This window comes from Scomber scombrus, chromosome 9 (assembly GCF_963691925.1).
Source record: "Scomber scombrus chromosome 9, fScoSco1.1, whole genome shotgun sequence".
Classification (NCBI taxonomy): Eukaryota; Metazoa; Chordata; class Actinopteri; order Scombriformes; family Scombridae; genus Scomber; species Scomber scombrus.
The window spans coordinates 25,281,370-25,303,008 of NC_084978.1; the positions used below are offsets into that span (position 1 = coordinate 25,281,370).

Sequence of the window (21,639 nt, forward strand, 5' to 3'; positions counted from 1 at the left end):
GGTACTATGAATTAATGGAAAACGACGTACCTGGTACCTAACCGAGTAGAGTCAAGTCGAGCGGAGTAGTGCTAGAACTGTATAATGGAAAAGCGCCATAACACTACAATAGCGTTACGCTAACTAGGTAGTTAAGCTAGTTAGCGAGGCATTCCAATGTTTGCAGTTGATGTTAGAGGAGATAAAAACAATAACAACTCCCTTCCGTACACTTTTGCTCCTATATTTCTGGTTTTGAAAAAGGTAATAACAAACACCACCTTCCAAGCTTTTTGTATAACATATAACATGTCATATTAGAGCTCGACACATAACAATCTTAAGCTTGAGAGGCTGTCTGGTTACAGGTGCTAAGCTATGGTTGACTTTTTGGTAGGGAGGCAACATGCTTGAAAGTTTTAGTCAACAGAGAGCAATTCACATGCAGAAAATACAACCATATGAGTTGAATTTAAAAGTGGCATAAGTCTGACGTTAAGTTCCCCTCCAGACATGTTTTATATACAAGATTCCCCTTTGAATAATGATTTGTGTTTGATATGGTTTTAAAAAACGGTTAAAATCCTTAAAGTCACATCTATTCATTTGCCGTCATTAAAAAATAAAATAAAAATCAGAATCGCAGAATATGCAAATATATCTCATGTCAGAAGTTTAACTGCTGGACACAAGATGTCTCCTACTTCACTGTAAAGTTCATTCTCAGTGTTTGTGCACTGGAGGCTTCAAGTTTCCACATCACACTGGTGTAAATTGAATATTGGAACCAGGATTGGCTCCAAACTAATTGTGATGTCACAAATCATGCTCCAGGGTCACCCATTTTTTTTTTCTAACCAAAGGAAAAAGAAGAAAAAAACATTTTTGAATCAGCTGTAATATACACAATAGTGGTTCTCTAGTTGAATCTGTGTGTAACTCTCTCTTTCAGCTCATCTCCTTTCCTTCTTATTCACTTTCTCTCTCTGTGTCACATACACAAACAAAATGTTTGTCTAAGTCAACTCTGCTGAGTGGGCCATAAAAGCTTGTATTGTTGTCACGTCATGAGACTGAAAGGACAAAGACAAAGTAAGTGGAAGGAGGTATCAGTACACCCTACACCACATCTACACAGCTCTGGTACAAAAAAAATATACTTTACTGTAGTTAAAGGCTCTTATTATCCCAACCCTCTGTGGTCCAATCACACTGCCAAGCGCACTGTGCTATATATAGCCAATTCAAAAGGATTAAAATCACTGAAAACTTCTATCAGCTGGAACAAGCATGCACTAAATATAAATCTGCGAAAAATCCATTTATCCACACCTTTCAAGTATTAAGCCATAAATTGAGCATCAATATGACTAGAGCCTGAGTCAGAGAGAATTACTGGAAATAATATTCATCCACCTGATTTCCCTGCATATAAACAACAACAAAAGCAGATTTAGTTCTGGGATTGTCTGACTAATCATTCACTGCCAGTGTAAAACGAAGTATCTTCAGTCAATCAGCTGTGAGTCATACAGTTGACTGTTAGTGCCAACTACAATCTATCAATTGTCTCAATAAACAAAGAGAAACAATAGCTCGATTAAACAGCTGAAACAAAAGAGTGACAACTCTGGGAATACTCTGACATACAAAACAAATTCAGCGCTCTCGAAGAAAAGATAAGTATTTTCTCTTGTTGTGGTTAACATGTTTAATGTTGCTCTTCAGTACAAGGCATGGCAAACTGAAATAAGTAGTTCCAGCAACAGAGTGTGTAATTGTTTGCACATTTATACCACATATAGTGTTGTAAAGCATTACGAGGCCTCTATTAAGATACAATTATGTGTTGAAAATGACAAATCCCTCACTCAACAAGCCAAAAAACACATCCTGTGACACACTGAAAATCTTGTACCTGCTGATATGAAATGAAAGACTGATGAAGCAATACACATGAGCAATGTTATGTTTTTAGGTGTGACTCTGAAACAAGGTGTTGAAATCTCCACGTAATGTTCTTTGGCTGATTTTGATAGTGTTCACTTAAGTATCAAACTCTGAGTTAATACATTTATTAAAATTGAATAGCATTACAAATAAACTTACTTCCTGCCCTTGAAGCATCCTATCCCAGCCATCCTGTAATGCTGAAGTGAAGCGAAAGCTTGAATTCTCTCCCCAAAACAGGTTTTTTCTTCCTCTTTGTCAAATAAAAGACGCTTGCTCCTGGTCTGTCCAACAAGCAGAATATGAAACTCTCAAATCCAACACCAGGTGGTTTTTTCTCCACAACAGACTCCTTTTCACTCCAGAAAACTGATGACTTCTCTCTTTGCAAAGGAGAAGATGCCACTCCGCAAGAGAAGGTTGCTCTGTCTTCCAAGTCAAACCATCCTCTGAGATTCCTCCCACTTTTGAGCTCCACTAAAGTCAAATTTCACACAGAACTCCCTTTTCAAAAAAATTGGCAACAGGGGCAGGAGAGCCAAGCCAATCTTGACCGCTCCAGTATTCACATGCAGCCAAAGTGGGATTATAACAGGATCTCACAAGCACAAAATGATAAGATTTCTTTAAAAAAAAAATCTCCTTTTCAACTGAACTGGGATTTTGTACGTCTTCAAAAACAGGAAAAAAGGCTTTTTCCTGTGAAAAAAAAAAATAAAAAAAATCAGAGAAGAAGTGTCCCGGGAGAGCTACAATACATCTAAAGGGAAAACAATGGACTAAATGACTGACTGGCTGGCTGCTGCATGCCTCGCTCCTCTCCTTCTGGTCACCATGACTGGTAATGCTGCAGAGGGAGGGCTGGAGGAGGGAAGAAGATAAAGAGGGAGGAGTGAGGGAGGAGGCGAGTGTGAACAGGAGACGGCCCCCCCTGACCTTATGCTCCACTCTTCACGCCTGTTTTCTTTCACTCTCCACTGTTTAAGTTGTGTATATAATGGCTGGCTTTTATTTACAGGATGAATACTTTGGATTAAAAAGATGTATGAATTATTCTACAGCTGCTTTTAAATTGTATAACTTTATAACCATACTGGAGAAATACATTTCTTAACAGCATAAATTGCTGTTTCCTACTGGGAGAAACAATAAACTGATGCAATACATCTTTAAAATTGGATTTACCAAGCAGCAAATATGATTTGCCTATGTAGCTTGAATATTAACGTTAACATTAGCCTCCGTCACTGACAATTTAAAACAGCTCTTTATATTACAACGGATTAAATGACCACATGTGAACTACCTGCCTAGCATCTAACATTACACAGTCAAGATTAGCGGCTAGCTGGTGGACATTTTCTTCATTGGTGGAGACCCAAAGAGAGAAAAAAAGCAGAGTGAATATTGGATTAGCATTTGTCAGGTGGACATAAACTAAATTAAAGTCTGCTCGACGTGTAAATAAGCTAACAGGTTATCAACTTTATGAGATGATAATAAAAGCAACAAACAGCTACAGTATAATGCTAACGTGACATCGCCAAATCCACTTTATCCGATCACCAGGACCTTTCTTTTAATTTTTTGCTAACTTGGCTGATAAATATGATAAATTTACACATTTGGGAAACTAATTTACAAGAGCACTGAAGCAGGAGTCAAAAAGCATTTAGCTCGTGTACAGTATGTCGGGTTCTATTATTGTTAGCGAGGCTAGTGGTTTCCCCCTGCTTCCAGTGTTTATGCTACACTAAGCTAAGCTAATCATCACCTGGCTCTAGTATTGACATGAAATTGGTATCAACCCTCAGCAAGAAAGCTACTTATATATATATTTTCCAAAATGGCAAGCTATTCATTTAAACGGCCTCTATACAGGCATACTGTATGCTGGTTTTGGTATCCAGTGTACTTCTCTGCTGCACAGTCATGTTCTACTTTTGTAAAATGGGATAAATGAATCAATAGACAGCACTTAGTGATGACAGGCAGCTCGTGATGGGACTTCCATGATGGAAATGGCTGTTTGATTTCTAATCCAATCGCAGAGCATGTATGTGTCACCAATTCCAGCAAATATTGACATTGAATAAAAGTGGACATTGTGTATATCAATATCTCTCTGACATCAGCTTAGGCCTTGACAAACTAAAAATGTCTGAGTTAATAATGAGAAGGCCTTCATGTCACCGTCCATCTAAGTGAACAAAAACACAGCGCCTCACGTTAATGATTCAATCTGTCTCAGTTGGGGGCCTGGCGGTCGTGAAACAGCCTGTCGCAGCTAATCACTATAAGCAGGGAGCTTAACTACCTACAGTACATACAACAACTACAGCTCTGGGTGCTTGTGTGTGTGTGGCTGCGAGGGGACGTAAAGGTTGATCCTGAAATTCCCTGCTGCCAGATCCTCTCAGAAACACCACCAAAAGATAGAGACTATTTTAGCCAACGGGCAGGTCACTGAAATGATCAATAAAGGACGATGACAGTTTAGAACAACCAGACTTTTTACATGATTGTCTATGACAGGGCATGAGCTTACATGTTTCAACAGTCCAAGGAGGAGTCGTGAAATTTCAAGAGAAAGTTTGAAGATTCACTTGAAAAATGTCTAATCGTCACCCAATAAAACCTCTGAACTGAACCCTATTACACAAATACAGCACTGTGTGGGAATGAACCAAAAACCAGAACGCACAAATCACATAATCATCAGTGTTTCTCAATCTCAACATGCCCAGACTGAATGTGTGATTCATTTTTCATTGCAAGCATGCTGAAATTGATCTAAGCTGTCCGATATCCTGAGTGTGTGTGTGTGTGTGTGTGTGTGTGTGTGTGTATAAACAAAGTCAGTCTGTATCAGCTCCAGGACTCACCAGCTCCATTTCAACAGCATAATACACAAACACAGTCACTAAAATGAGTTTTGGCATGCTGGAGTTGAGAAATTCCTTCACACACTCACTCACACACACACACACACACACACAGACACATACACAAACACCGTCCTTACGATAAAGGCATCCACATGGCACTGCCAATAATCCATCAGGAAGGACCCTCTCATACTGAAGTAGTGTTGTCAGAGGGTTTCCTCATTTTAATATATGTGTTCATCAGTGTTTCCACCATTATGTTGTGTGTTGCCTTGGCTTCCCTTGAGATTAATACCAGGAACCAGGATCTTGGGATTTCCCCATTCTGATTCTCTGCTCCAGAACGGATGTCAGACACTTAGGGAAATTTAATAAATCACATAAATCTAAATTGTGTACATGTGGTCTTTTTTTTTTTATTTCAGAGTGAAACTAATTTAATTTGTTTATATTTCTGCTCTACGCTTGATCATTTGAAATTAAATTATTATGACTATTCCTTGTGCAGAATTCCCTCTATAGGACACCCGAGGGCCCCTGGATGATTTTAATTTTACAATCCTTAATATGTTTAAATGCTTTTCTGGAAAAGAAAAAACAAAACAAAGAAATGTAAAACATATACAGTCTGGTTCCCCTCACATAAAACTAGGTCAAACCAATTAGACAGGTTAAGTTGGCGTTCAGCTGCCAGACAGTGTGGACGTGAGTGACGCACAGGTTTGACTGAACAATACACCACAGCCTGATGTTGACGTCAAAGATTTTTACTGTGATGATGAAAAGTAATAATGAATGTATCACATTCTGTGTATAACTCCAGAAAACCACTTGGATGAGGAATATGTGATGCCCTCAAATTAAAGCATTTAGAATACAGGTGTAAAACATCAGGAACTGCACATTCAATTACATCAAGTCATCACAGTAACACACTCAATCAATTTCTACTATCAGAAACCAAAACCAAAAAGCACTTTGCTACACTTTTTAACCAGACAGATACTAAACTGCTAATCTTCACAAAGCACCAAATTTACTGATGAAAGAATACTGAATAATAATCATTCCTATCAACAGTGGACAACTGAGATTGGTGGATTAATTCATTATGGAATTGAAAGGTCTATGGTTTAAGTTTTTCCCCCCTCTCTTTATATGATTGTGAATTTAATACCTTCAGCATTTGGACTGTTGGTTGGACAAAACTACTATTTTCCAATAGTTTTTAGGTTAAATGAAAACTTGAATAGATAAAGACAAAAGTCATTAGTGGCAATACAACAGACACGTGTTTGAAACAAGTAGAGTAGTCACAACGTGCATGCATCCTTTGTCCGTGTTTACATTGAAAAGTTCGATACTTTGACCTCTACAGTAACTCCATTAGAACAATCAATGCAATGCTTTCAGCACTAGACCACAATGTCATCATGCATCATGTCATCGAGTCTCACTTGACACTGACATCACACTAAAGTTGGTATGGTGAACAAACTGTTGTCTGTTACAAATACAGAAGACACGGGGCAACACTGAGTTGTGTTTCTGGCCAGTTGATGAATTTAAGGCCAATATTCACTTCTTTCAGCTTTGTTTTTGGTCTCCACCAATTCCTGAGATAAATATCTGTTTTTTAGTAGCTAAATGATCGGTATTAGGGGGTCAAAACATTCCGATATCAACATATTGGCCGATAATTTTATATATACAAAAAAAAAAAGTTTTTTGCAATGATGCCTCATATGTGGTTATCATACCCTTGTGACAAAGATATGTAGGCATGATATTTTACAGTTAAACAATAAACTTATACTAAGTTATAAAATTACATCAGGGCTTTGAAACAGTAAACTTGACTGGGAATTTAATCATTATAAATAAAACATATGCATATATATTAAATGGAATTATTCAACTTAAACTTAATTATTATTCATTAAAAAAAAGCATAAACTATACCTAAAATGCTGCCTATATAACTTTAAATAGTATAAAATATATATTGGCATATATCGGATGACATACAACAATACCGATATATTTGTGATATGCCAATATGGGTAGATAATATCAACTTACTGATTTATTGGTCAGGCTGAAGTTGGTAAGTTGGTTTTTATCTCTTTGTTTTGTTTCGTTTTGACTCAAACCAGCGAGCAGAAAGACGCTAAAACCAAGCTGAAGAGCTGAGAGGAAATGCACAATTGGGTAATAACTGCGGGCGTGTCAGGACCAGTGACTCCTTGCACATTACACACAGTCATCTGTACCATTGTTACTATGAAAATATTGATGAGAGCAGTTTTAATTATGCAAGTGGAATTAGTCTCTTTCAACTATCAGTCACAGTTCACCAAACCTCTACTTTGTGGGAAAATGAACTCGGCTCCAAGTCTTTTGCGAAGGAATCTAAATACACCCTTGTGGATGGAGATTTATGACCTCCATTTCAGTATATGAAACACCTGGCTCCTGGCTCGCTTTACCTCCCAAAAAACCAGGAGGAGGAGTTTTTCATAACACAGCTATCCAATGTCTCCACATGTGCGTTTGTGTATGAATTTCTCAACACTGACATGTCAAAACTGATCCAAGAGCGTGGCGCAATCCTTCATAATGTGTAAATGTGCATGAGTGTGTGTGTATATGTATTTATCAATCATACGGCTTTCTGTTTATAGAGCCAAGAGGAATGTCGGTCAGTTTCCCTTCGAGGAAAAAAAAAAAATCTGGATGCTGGTATTTCCTGAAACGGCCCTGAGTCTGGACTAGCTGAAAACTACAGAGAGAGAGAGCGAGAGAGGGAGTAAAGTGATTGTAAGTGCCGAAGTTCAAGCCATTGACAGTTTATAAGTTTGAGAACACACACAGCAAAGTGCAGCGTGGTCCAACAAACTTTAATGCATCACACAATTCTTTTCCAACACGCCCCACTTTCTTTCTTTCACTATTCCCCAAAACATTTCTGGCTATCTTCCCTTCATACAGAGTTGTATCTGACGATGTTTCTGGGCTCTTGTTGTTCATGTGACTAACACATGTTGAGAAAGCATTACATCCTCCTTTCGAAAGACTGTGTGGCTTTAATGGATAAAAGGGCAAAAGACTACATTTAATCTTAAACCATCAGTAGATAAAAAAAGATTGAAACGCACCTTTAATACTAACATAGTTAATTCTAACCCTCCTGTTGTCCTCTGGTCAATTTTGATCTGGGGGGACAACAGGCATTAACTCGATAATGAGGTATAGTTTCATTTAGATGAGGCCTATTGACAATCATTTCCAAACAAAATGTGTAAAACCTGTGGTAATAAGTTAGAGTGAAGTTGGCTAAAAAGGTCTAACACAGATGAGGGTGATAGTTTATATCTTATGGTTTTATAAGTCAAACCAGACCGGTTTAGCTTTGACCCAGGAAGACAGGAAGTTGCAGTCGACGGAAGGACAACAGGAGGGTTAATTTAACCTCATGTTCCAAACACAGTAAATGAAAATCTACGGGGACTGAGACTATGGCTTAGTTGTTGAGATGCTTTAATTGCTCTCAACTAACCTGTTGATTGTTTTCTCGATGAATTGATTAGTAGTTTGGTCTATAAAATGTCAGAAAACAGCAATAAACGTCAACCAGTTTCCCAAAGCACAAGATCACGTTGTCAAATGTCCTCTTGTGTCTTGACCAACGGTCCACAACCCAAAGATGTTCGGTTTAATGTCACAGAGGATAAAAGGAACCAGGAGATATTCACATTTGAGAAGCTGGAACCATCAGGTCTGCTATCTTGGACAGCTAGGTACAGCAACACCACTTGGACAAACCACATACACCCGCCCGACTCAACAGCACCCCATCAATGTACGTCCACTACTGTTTTCTTTAACTTTCGAGGGGAAGTCTCGATCTCACAAAATCTCATGAGAGTTGAGTTGTTGCAGGACGACGAGAAGAATGTGTTGTGTTGGAATACAGAAAGCGTAGCATAGTCTTTCGTTTTAATTAAGCTAATTATTTAGCCTCCTTCTTGCAACCATTTAAGTCTTGCAAGACTTCAGAGCAAGACTACTTTTAAAAAAAAGGGTTTAAAGGGCTGCTGAACATGTGTGGCCCATCTACATTTCCTGCTTTTAAAATCTGGCCCAACTGAAGTGTAACTCAATAGCCCTGATCTACAGTATAATTTATGTACTATACATAAAGACCCTGATGAAAGCAAGATAGATAAAAATATTGAGCCTAAAGGCTGATATAGTGGAAAAGAGTTCTGCGACCAGTTTTAATTTCTTTGGATTTGTTGCTTAAAAAAAAACAAAAAAAAAACAGCTTCTACCGAGCTGAATTTCTCTCGGTTACAATCTCTGGATTTGTGGGCGACCGAGAGGCCCTGCTTTTCTTCTCTCTCCTCTCCTTTCCTCTTTGTTCTTTCCATCCCCTTCCTCATCTCCATCACTTCTTTTTTTTTCTCCCCGCTGTCGGCTCACGTTCCTCTCGCTCACCCCTGCAGTGCAACGCCTTCTCCTTCTCCTCTGTTTTGTGGTTTCTCTGTCTCCTATTCTCTCCATTAACAGCACACACACACACAACCACACATTGGCTGATCCACATCTCTCTCTGTCTCTCTGTGGAGAGCAGGAGGAGGAGGAGGAGGAGAAGAAGGGGAGTTACTCCGTAGTGCTCTGAATTCCACCTCACATCTGGAAACCATCTTCCCTCTCTCTCTCTTTCTTTCTCTTTGCCAATCTCTCGCCCCCTTTCTCTGTCGCTCTATGTTGTAATGTAAATAGCCCTGTAATCATACTCCTGCCTCAGCCTGCCTCACTGGGTGGTGTATGTGTGCATCTGTGTGTATGTGTGTGTGTGTGTGTGAGAGCTCTTACACACTCCTCCAACAAGCTGCCATCTCTTTTTTTTCTCCTCTCCAGCTCAGGTCCCAGCTGAAGTTTATGGGCCGATAAAAACAAAACAGGCCTCTTCAACTCTACTTGTTGCTTTACACCTATTGAGTGTGTGTGTGTGCATGCGCGTGTTTGTGTTAAAGCAACAGGAGACGCACGAGCAGTTGATTCAAAGGGTTTAAGTGAATCACAACCTAATAACCTGAAACTGAGGCTTTTATAGAGAGTAAACACTGGAATTATGCATCCAATTGCTCCTTTCTCTCGTTTTTAAATTGCACTAAATGGCTCGAGGGAGATGCTACAACATTTCTTCTTTCATTGCATGATAAGTTCAACGCTTCTAATATCGATTACATTCATTCATTTAAAGCAGGCTGTTAGTTTTTAGTGCCACAGCATCCTCGTTTTTGTCTCACATTAAAGTAATTCCAATGAGTTGCATTGTACAAATACACAGAACTTTAATTAGTGGTGCATCCCTATCTTGTCCTAAGGGGAATTCCGCTCATTTATAGATGCTCAGCGAATTTGTCGTCAGGTTGAATTTTAATAGTAATAATCTATCAGCTGCCAACTGAAGAGGTGAACTTCCTTGTTTATCTGCACATAAAAGAGCTAAGTAAGGATTTCCAACTGCATTCACATCCTCTAGATTCTCTCTTCTGTTTTAAAACTTAACTTTAATTCTTAATTTTAAGTTCAAATACCTGTTGCATTTGTGTTTAGGCCTGTCACGATAACTACATTTGTTGGACGATATATTGTCTCAGGAATTATCGCGATACACGATATTATTGTCAATGGAAGATCATTTTATACCATTTTATAGTGGGTGCTACACTTCTATAAAAAATCTGACTGCATTTATGGTCCAGGACAGATTTATTTATTCCATATAAGCAGTGCCGCTAGATTCTGCAGTCTCCACTTAGGACGTGCACAGTGAGGAATGGAGGACACTACTTGTTTAGCCAATGTGACATAAAGCCTCTTAGCTGATAATGTGAAATGTGGCAATACTGAGGTCAAAAAATGATCGAGGTCGTGTCCATGAATCATACGATAAGTCCATATATAGACATGATGATGTTGATAATTACGTTATTGTACGATACGTCAATAATTATTGTGACAGTCCTATTTGTGCTGCCTTTTTACCATGCCCGAGAAACTCAATTGAATTTCTTCATAGGTAGCATCTGAAACTGATTAGTTTAATGTAACTGTGACGAGATAAACAAACCGCAGCAGCTCAAAATACAGTACACAAAACAGAGCAGAGCACAACAAATAAATCATTCAGCTGGATTTGTTTCTACTATTGTCAATTCAGTTTCATTTACACAGCCCGAAAATCTAAAGTTTTCTTCATAGGGTCTCATAGGACACCCTCCTTACAGCTTTGATTCTGATAAAGTAAAACAGTGCATATATGATACATCAGATATTGTATGTAAAGACATACAGAGGCTGAATGGGTGATAAGGAAGATAAAGGCCACTCTGGAAATCCTTTTCTTTCTCAAGTCTAAAAAAGCGAACTCCAGCAAACTTCATACATTCCTTACATTTAACTAAGGCTGCAAATAATGATTATGTTCATTATTCATTTTGACAGTAATTTTCTCAATTAATCAAACAGTTGCTTGGTCTTTAAAATGTCAGGAAGTAGTGAAAAATGCCAGATGTAATTTCAAACAACCCACGCTTACACTTAAAAATGGTTTGTTTGGGTCTGAAACCCAAAGATATTCAGTTATATATATCACATTTGACAAACAAAAGCATCGAACCCTTCATCACCTTTCATCACCTTGTTTAGCTCCGCACCACACTACAGACTGTAGCATCACTCCTGCAGAATGTTTACAGTTTGTGATCACACTCTCAACAAAATTCATTTATTCCTCACATGGGAGACTAATGTGATTGTTCAACTTTACAAGATTCCTGTTTAGTGAAGTCATCCGAAACCGCCGATTCTCACAGCTGTGTTGGACCACCAAGGCTTAAACTGGCATGTGCAGCTTTTGTTTACAAATACAGATATCGTTAAAGTGGTTTACAAGAAATGTGGGATAAAGTTGGGGAATTCATCTCATACGTGACTGAAATAAAAAGAAAAGAAAAGGTCAAAACCCCAGCAGGGGTTAGCCTAGATAAACTGACTGTTAGTCTCTAGTTTAGGTCATGATCCAAAAAACACTGGATCCTACATTTCCCATAATGCAACTATTTCTATTGGATTATATCCTGCAGAGCCAAAGATTATACAACTGTTTTCACATGCTGAGTAGGACTAACCATGATGGAGTTTTCAGAGCTGAAACAGTTGATTAACTGATTAGTCAATCTGCAACTATTCCAGTAATTGATTAATTGTTTAATTCCTCCCCCCCCCCCCCCCCATAAATTACAAGATTTCATTCATTTCAGGATTCTAAATGTGACCATCTGATGCTTTCTTTTTGTCAAACTGAATATTTTGTGGTTTTAGACTTTTGGTCTAATAATAATCTAACACGTTTGAATACTTGGGGAAGTTACAACAGACATTTTTCACTTTTTTATGACATTTTAAAGACAAATTAATGTATTATTTGTAGCCCAACTAATTTTAGGAAAGTCAAAGCTCCAGCAACACTTGTAGTATAGAATTTTATTAACAGACTAATGTGTTTTGGCTTGTGGCCTTCATCAGGGACATCATAAAACACATTACAAGCAGCAATTAAATAGGGTATTTATTGGCTAATACAACATATCAAATAGACACAGTTTAGATTTTAGGGTTTATTTTTTTGGTTTACGGTCCAAATATGGTGTCACCCATGTCATTTATTGGATACTCCCCCCCTTGCCTCCCTGCCTGTCTGGGATAACGACAGGCTTTGAGTCACATGACCATATACCCAACCAACCTTGGTAGATTACCCATTGGCTAATACATATCTGGATGCACATTATTGGTTATTTTTTGTATATATTTTTTACTTTTTTAAACCGTTTTTTAACTTCCCTATGTAAATGCTGCTTGTAATGTGTGTTATGATGACCGTGATGAAGGCCACAAGCCAAAACGCGTCGGCCTATTAATAAAGTTCAGTGTTGCTGGAGTTTTGACTTCCTTCAGACTCTTTTCCCCTCTCCATTCACCTTGGAAGTAGATGAAGTTGTGCCAGAAACCTTCACCCTGTTTCTACAGTCCGACTGATCTTCACATATAAAAATCGGTAGAGTGCTCCTTTAATAATGCATGTCTAAGTACAGTAATCAATCAGCTGCAAGAATCGTTGTTAGAAGTATGTGGCGGGAGAATCTACTGATGTGAGTTTGAAGAAATTGTCTTCTGATGCATTTTGATTGGAAAAACAACTCAAAAAGCGACTTCACAGATGACTGCTTCACTGTCTTCTGTAAATCAATGATAAGATGCAACTTTTCCCCTCTCGTCCCACTGGATACAAGAAACAAGGCTCATGCATATTCATTATAGCAGAGGTCATCCGCTGAGCATGACGCATTAACAGTAACATGTCTAATTGTCTAATTGTGTATTATGAATTATCATGATAGGATTTCCTCACAGTGAGGAACAGTAAACAGGATATCACTGTAAAACCTCAGAGGGTTTGTCTAATGACCCAGTGACAGATGACCTGATCAGCCCTATAATCAGGGTGGCTGCGACAAATCACACACACACACACACACACACACACACACACACACACACACACACACACACACACACACACACACACACACACACAAAAGCATATTTATCAGGCTTGTCAGTCAGATTAGCAGCACTGATGCCCTTAAGCTCATGTATCCTCATCCAGTGTGATAAGTCCAACTCCATTTAATGCCACTGACTAGTCCAGCATCATGATTTATCAGGGTTTAGAGGGCCACGCTCCGTTATCAGCACTAAGAAACACTCTAATCAGACGTCTACATTGTTCTAGAGCGCGTCGTCATGAGGATCAGATCAGCAGAGCCCTGATCAATAGTGTCTTTCATTCATCCTCGCACGCTGACAGACCACACGGCTGAGTCTGAATCAATCAGTGTCTGTCCTCGGGATTACACAGTGGAGGTTCCCGCACAAAAAAGATAGATAACAGTTTAATCTGGACTGTCCTTGACCCGCCTCTGCCAAACACTGAGCTCCCTCTCTTTCTCACACACACACAAATACACACGCACACTGTGTTCTCATGACCTCACAGATCTGACAGCAGCACACTGTAGTGGAGAGCATTCATCTTAAAGGAAAAGGTGGATTTTAAGTGCATGATTATAAAAGTATAATATACTTTTACATCAAGAAATACAAACAGTGAGATTTGGGGAAAGTGATAAGAGCAGGGTCCTTTTAGCCAATTAAGACAATTTACCCACCAAAGAAACCCTATTTGTGGGTAGATTTCTACACTGAAATCCATCTTAAAAGATTCAAACTCACACAGAATTAATCATAAGAAGTTAAAACCTCTAAACTGAACTAAAACAACTATTTTATGGTTGAAGCAAGTCATGGAAAAATCAATGTTTGTCTAAGAGTAGAGTTGATTATTTTGCTGGCAAAGTTTTATCTAATGATGACGAAAAGGATAATTCTAGTTTAACATTTTTATACATATAAGTATAGAAAATAAATCAATAATAAGTTACTAAAATCACAGCAGCCATCAATAAAGACCTTTAAAAAAATCGCACAACTGGACTTAAAGGACACTTAAGAGTAATCAGATCTAAGAAACAGCCAAACATGTTGCAAGTAAGTCATGATCCTAAACAGAAAATCTACACTTTTCCTCCATCAGCCATTCACTCGATGCACAAACAAAAGCTTAAAAGAAAAAAAAGCAGCGCCAGCCAGTGCTCTGTATCGACCACATGTATCGATCACCAATCAAACATCATAAATCCCCCGCAGCCCAATAACTCATCATCTCCGTGCATAACATACAGCCACAGTTGTCCTGACACAGACTGAAGTGCATGTCGGTGTGTAAAAAGCTTGTAAACACGGAGGGGACACTTTACTTACTGTGTCTGCAGAGTCTCAAACGGCTTCAGAGTGAAGTCATCCCTCAGAGACTGAAACCAAGACATCAGCGCTGTTAGTTGACTAATGATTGGATTATTTGTCTCAGTCCTGCCCTGGCGTCCTCTGCTCGGCTGACGCCGCGTTTAAGTGCGGCTCGGAAATTTCTGTATCTTGAGCTGAAGTTGATGTAGTAATCCCATCACATAGCAAAGAAAACTCATTTTACACTCAAAAACAGACACTTCTCTTCATACTCTTACTTAAAGTCACTTTCACTTTGATGCCACTGAGTTTGATGGATAAGATGATTCCTATTGACTTAAACAGAGCAAACATACAGAATCATACTCCACATCTATATTACTAACATAACCTAATGTTAACTTGATAGGCTACTTAATAAGAGTTTGTGACGTGAGACATCAGGTTTGTCTTAACTGATGCAATATTATTTGGCAGAATATGCTATCCTAAGTATTGATTATATTTTGTAATGATTGTAATGGTGTCTAAGATCTATGATGTAATGCTTCTCTTGCAACTTGTAAAATCTTAATGTTCTATATCTTAATGCAAGTCATTTACAAGTTGTATCTTCTTATGTTTAAAAAGAGGTTCAACAACATAGTGATTAAAAAGAAAGAGTTTATTAATATAGTGCTTTCAATATAAGTGATGGAGGACAAAATCCACAGTGTGTCCACACAGTCATTTAAAAGTAGATGTGAAGCTTATATTCAGCTTCAGCAGTTTTAGTTAGTCATATCAAGTGATATCTGACACATTTACAGTCTTTTTAGCATCAATTTCCCCCTTAGTGTTTCCCTGTTGAGTTGTGGTGGAAGTATAGTAACAAAAAGAGGGACTTTGGTACTAAAAACACTGTAACGTTGAAACATAGAAGACTTGATTTGACTCATTTGGACGGCTGAAGTTTCATATTAGCTTCAGATCAACTTTAAGATACATTTTTGCACAGAAGGACAAGTGTGGATTTTTGCCTCTATCACGAACAATGTAAGTACATTATGAATGGGTCTTCTAGTGGTCATTATGAACAGGACGAATGATTAAAGCAAAGAAAACATGTGTCAACGTTCATTTAGGCTCATGACTGTTGTTTTAAGACATACTTGAAAAATTGGGAACCTGTCCTTTAAAGATCTTGGTGCTGTTCAGGCGATAGAGTTTCCATTTTTACGAGGAATACCTGAAGGCACCACAAGCACAAAAGCACAGCACCGCCCAGCTGATTTAAGAAAGAAAATGATGTCCGCTGTGAGTAATGTAATCAAAAACTATTTAATCATGAATCAACTTTGAACATCTACATCTGTGACGTCACATCTTTGTGTTTTTCACACTGCAGCTTAACTTTACTGCATGTTTGTTGGTGCATGTATGTGTAAACCTCTGGCCCTGAAGGCATCAATCCAGCTAAACATGGTCCTTCAGCACCAGAGGTATGTAGGCTGACGGGTAAACTATAGTTTGGTGGACATTTATAGCTTAGTGTTTACATGACCTGTAAACCTTCAGCATGCAACATACTATTAACTCTCTTTAAATAAAAGAGACTGACTGAAACCTCAGAATACTATCTAAAGACTTGTTTATTTTTACATAAAAGTGGTTGCACGGTTAGAAAGTTTAGGATGAACACTGCCACCTTGTGTTGAATCTGAATTAATGTGAGCACTTACTGTTTCTCAACAGGATTTTAAATTTGAAAAGATATTGCTTAGTTTAGCAACAATCTGATATGGATTGGACAAAAAAGTGAAATTTGGTCACACACAAACAAAATATATATAGTTTTGCAGACCCGGTGGCACGTTACACATATGTTTGTGCTTTCACTGCTTTAACAAGCTTTAGAAATCCATCTGTGAAACTTTTCACATTTTCCCCTCAAAACCAGACAGACTGATTAGGAAAAAAAAGACTTTTATTTCAGTCAAAACATTTAGAAAACACATCAGTTAAAACAGAGAATTCATTTATCCACTGGTGTCACATCCACTCCTACAATCTCATCTCATAATGAAAACTGGACAGTATACAAAATTATTATTAAAAACACCTTAGTGGGAATCCAGACTGAAAAATGTACAAATAACAGATCCAAACATGTATAAAATAAGCATAAGAATTTGGTGATTACTTATCAGTTACAGTGTGAAATTGTCCTTTAATGAAATCTGTTCTGGATCGTTATAATTTAAGCTATGAATCGACATCAGAACAGAGATGTTTGTAGCTTAACCCCCAAAAAAAGATGCTGGGTTTGCGTCTCATAGTTCAAACCACACAGTCTGGACGGGAGTTTAGAAATGGAGATTGAGTGCGAGCTTAGTGAAGTCACAGCCTCCCCGCCTCCTTAAACTTGCTGAGCAGTCCGTCGTCCGCCCTCAGGGGGAAGTACAGGGTCCTGGTTTTGTAGTACTGAGGGTCGGCCTGGAGGTTTTGGATGACGTCTGCGAGGAAGTGGGCGCGCTCCACGCCGCAGCCCGGCGCCTCGTAGCCCAGCTTGGTGAAGTGGACGTGGAGGTGGTAGTACGAGGGCTGGTAGTGCAGGTAGACTCTCAGCTTACTGGCTGGCAGGTTGTAGCGCTGCAGGATGGCCTCCTACGTCACACAGAGACAGATGTTATCATTCAGTCTGGATTATTTTCAGGACCATTTCTACTTTTAAACAGCTATGTCTTATCCTAGCTGTCTAAAATGGAAAGTAGCAGATCATGTGACCTCACCTTTCCCTTCTGGAAGATGTTTTGAAGCAGTCGCAGATGATCTGACGTCAGATCTCTGAGACTTTTGATGTTCCTCTGATGTGTGATGGCAATCAGGTATAAATCATCCGCCTGAAAGAGAAGACAGACATCAAAAAGGCACCATTCATTGTTCTGGACATCGGCTGTAATAGTTTCTCAGCAAATGTAAAACCTTTGAACTAGACCTGAAACCCTTCATTGATTAACTGACTGACAGAAAACTAACCATTTTGACGTCAGTTATTCAGCAAAAATGCCAAACATTCCCTTTATTCTCTGTTTTATGTCTCTGTAAATTGAATATTTGAGGGTTTTAAACTGTTGTTCGCACACAAAGAGCAGTCTGAAGATGTCACCTTGATTCTGGGAAGGTCTGATACACTTTTCACCATTTTCAACATTTTATAGACAACGGAACAAATTCATCAATTAAATTAAAGAGCTGTCAATCAATAATTAAAATAATCCTGAGGAAAGTAAAAGAGCTGAATTTGAAAGCCCTGTCTCTATTTTTCAACAGGTTGTGTCTGTGGTCTGCCAAGCTGTGTGAGTGTGTTACAGGAAATTTGTCATCTCACATATACCAATAACATGATGTTGGGTTCCCCCTATCATATTTCCTCTATATCTTGTTGAGTTTTAAGACAGCAAAAACACACTTTAGCAGCTGTACTACCAGTTAGTTTGCTTTAGACTGTAGCAGAAGCTGCACAAAGGCGCCACCTCTGATTGGGGAATGGCACAGGTGTTTATTAAGGTAAAGTGGAGGAAAGTTGCCCAGAGGAAAACCTATACAACACAGTAGAAATGTGTCTCTATTAAAATCATAAAATAATGCATGTCCCAAATTTGTGACACTTATGTCTTAAGTCATGTTCTGTTCACTGTTCTGTAAGGGTACAGCTACCTAATTGATTTCAAAGTTGAGTCGATGCAAAGTTTACTGTCATACCAGGTGAAAAACTGTATAAGTGTGAGTATAAATGTATGAAATAACTAGGCTGTGTAGGCTTTGTGTTGAACTGCACCTTCCTTGTCTCCTCACTCTCTACTGTGTATATTCCAGTCTCTCACCTGTTTCTGGTCCCATTTGAAATCTGGCAGGAGGACAAAGCCAACCTCCTTGTCTGGATCTTCAAACACTATCCGATCAGCCTCCGCCTTCTTCTCCAGGATGTTGTGTACCCACTATTGGGGTGAAAGTGATGTTAAAAATTCATTTTGATCATGATGTCACCAGAGGAGTTAACCAGACTTGTACCGACCTGCACGCTAAAACTCTGCTTCTGAATGTAGGGCAGAGTGATGGTCTTATAGTCCTCGCCCGTCTCCTCTACCAGGAAACTCTCCTGACGCTGGTATTTCTTCACATGCTTCTCTGTGGCTGGACACACCACTGTAGTTTTGATCTCTGCAAATCAAACACTAAAGTTAGTAACCACCTTTCCACTTCTACTAGTAACCGGTGGGTTTCTTTGTGCCTGGCTGTACCATTGAGGTGAGGAGGAGGCTGAAGCCGGTACGTGCTGTAGATGTCATTCCTCATCTCCAGCTTCAGCCTGGAGCCAGTGAAGAGCTCAGCCAGGGTGTCCTCTCTGATGGGAGTCTTCTCCAGGATAACCACAGCATCCTCATCTGCAAGCTGGGAATGATGCAGGGTATTAATCAATCATGCTTTGGTTAATGCAACACCAGCAGGTTTATAATAACACAGTTCTGCTTTCACATATAATAAGACAAACACTTGTTGGGCTACTTTATTTGTTCTACAATATAAACACCATGTCTAATTGGTTTCTTTGCAACCATAACATGCATACAGCACCGCACAGCTACTCTGTGCTACATAACTTTAGCTGGAGTTAGTTAAAAGCCTCTTAGCATTAAGGCTAGGTTGGCTAACTGTTTACTAGCCGCTAGTTAGCTACCTTTCCCCGGATAAAGATGGTTTTCTCCCGGGCAGAGTCGCTCAGCACGGCGGAGGTTTGGAAACCAGAGAGCACATCTGTTTCAAATTCATCTCCAACTTCTCCTCGACCGTTCTCAGAGTCAGTTTTAGCCCTCTTCACTTTCTGAGTTAATTCATCAGTTTCAACAGTGGCAGGTTCACGCTTAGCTGTGGTGTCTGCCATGATTAACGTAACAAAGATCGTCTATGCTTAATACGAGGGGTTACTCTGTGTCAGGAAGTACGCCACACCCCCTCCCAGACTATGCACTGAACTATTCCTCAACAAAGAAACATTTGCTAGCCAACTGGATGCAGAGTGAGAGCTACAGCAGTGTTAAGGTACAGAAAGTAAACCATTCAATCTCAGTTTAACCTGTAAAATGAAATCTATACATTATGCACCAAAACTCATTTAGAGTTACAGATTTGAAGTCTGCATGGCATGATAATTTGTGTGTAATATGGTCTATCTACAAAAGTTTCTCAATTTCTCATTAACATTCTTAAAATCACAAATACTTATTTTCCCTTCCCCTGGTGCACTGGAGGCTTCAAGTTCCCACATCACACTTGTGTTTGATTGACAGGTGACCAGTCAGGGAATGTGAAATAAGACATTCATCAATACACAGAAGTCAAAGAAGAAATAAAATAAAATAATTTTTGTCCACGTAAAAAAATAAAGCACAAATAAAAAGACACAAAGAGCATAATACTTTTGAGATTAATAACTTAATTGGCTTATTATAAATTGAACATGAAAAAGTAAATAAAAGTATCACATAAAATGAAATTCAATAATTGTTAATTATTTCGTTAATGAATTTATTTTATTTCTGAAGACTCATATGTGATGTACAATATTAAATGATGTATTGATATATATAATTTTTATCTGCTGTCCTTTGGCAGGTAAAACATGCACAGTAACAGAACAGCACTAAAAAAAGACAAAGAGGACACAAATATAAAGTTACACACACAACCACAATGTAAGCAGGGTCCAAAATTCATGTTTGTACTCATCTGGTATACTGACAAAAATTACCGTCTTTTTGCCATAAAGGTGCATCAACACATTCATATGGCCTGAAACTGTGATTCAGTGACCACAATTTACCCATATTTGGTGTTGGGTGTTAATTTTGGACCCTGGAACTGTATGAGTAATATTGATGAAAATTAATGGGTATAAGTTACGTAAGTGATACATGGATAAACAGGTGTGACATACAGTGTGTCACTCAGAGTAAGATTAGAGAAGATAAGTATATATATATCTATATTTTTGTAACTTTTGTAACATCTTGTACACTTAGCCATATGGACAAGGTTTGATTGAATTAATTTGAGGGAATGAATCCGTTTCAACAGTGTACATGATTACATTTAATTTACCTTCATCTCCTCTCTAACAGTGCCTCCCTTTAAATAGTAACGCTTGATCAGAGTTCAGGTGTTTCCTCAACGCTCTTGTTAAAGTTTGGGTGCATGTCAACCTTCTTTTGAACTAGTACACCTGTAGAGAAAAAGGATAAGTGGTTCTACAACACAGCATTAAAAATGCCAGAACGTTCTCACTGATCCTCTGCAAACCTTTGGTGGCACCTTTTCATCATTCTACTGAACTGCCAGCCGCTCTGCCAGTGTCATCATGATTTTGATTGGGTCTTTTTTCTACTGTTTATTCAACTCTCCTGCCAAAACACACACTTAGAGCATGGATTCATTCCAGTCACACAATCATCACTATCCTCTGGATTAACACTGCTGAAAACCGGTAGAAATAACGACAGATTTGACTCACTTCTATCTATATATCAACATCTATCTTTGATTTGGAAGACAGACAGTGTATTCTCAGTAAGCTCTCTTCTTCTGCTTTTTCTTTAGCTCTTCAGCACCCAGTCTCTATCCAAATGAAATTCATTGCCATCTCCTTGGCCTCTTGATCCTGTTGAATTTTGCACTCCTCATTCTCCTATTTATGTTAACTAGGAAACACACAGAACTGTCTGCATACACAGTAATAATGATGCAAGTCATTAGTAAACCATCAAAGTCATCTTCTACAGATTCAGCAGCATCATCAATAAGTGCATCAGTGCCAATATCAGATGCAACATGTCCTTATTCT

General features: G+C 38.6%; 2 protein-coding genes across 4 annotated transcripts in view; both read right to left on the minus strand.

Annotated features, from left to right (window-relative positions):
• The window catches only part of LOC133985944 (probable serine/threonine-protein kinase kinX), a 50,425-nt gene extending 35,583 nt beyond the window's left edge, over positions 1–14,842 (minus strand). For all 3 annotated transcript variants that reach the window (XM_062425698.1, XM_062425697.1, XM_062425696.1), the window contains exon 1: positions 14,778–14,842. In XM_062425698.1, coding sequence (XP_062281682.1) covers positions 14,778–14,842 — 65 coding nt within the window. The remainder of the gene's footprint in view (positions 1–14,777) is intronic.
• Positions 14,843–16,740: 1,898 nt separating this feature from the next.
• Positions 16,741–19,683, minus strand: dcps (decapping enzyme, scavenger). Its single transcript, XM_062425649.1, has 6 exons — positions 19,480–19,683; positions 19,043–19,193; positions 18,817–18,962; positions 18,626–18,739; positions 17,531–17,641; positions 16,741–17,405 (listed from the first exon to the last, which is right to left on the minus strand). Exons 1-6 carry the CDS (start codon positions 19,681–19,683, stop codon positions 17,139–17,141), a joined length of 993 nt encoding a protein of 330 aa, XP_062281633.1. The 3' UTR covers positions 16,741–17,138.
• Positions 19,684–21,639: the final 1,956 nt, after the last annotated feature.

Bases quoted from the DNA above. Each gene is read 5' to 3' on its own strand.
- dcps (XM_062425649.1), bottom strand. From the start codon at position 19,683: ATGGCAGACACCACAGCTAAGCGTGAACCTGCCACTGTTGAAACTGAT. The intron at 18,740-18,816 runs GTCGGTACAAGT...TCACCCCAATAG, and splicing joins AGCAGAGTTTTAGCGTGCAG to TGGGTACACAACATCCTGGA. The intron at 17,406-17,530 runs GTGAGGTCACAT...TGTGTGACGTAG, and splicing joins ACATCTTCCAGAAGGGAAAG to GAGGCCATCCTGCAGCGCTA.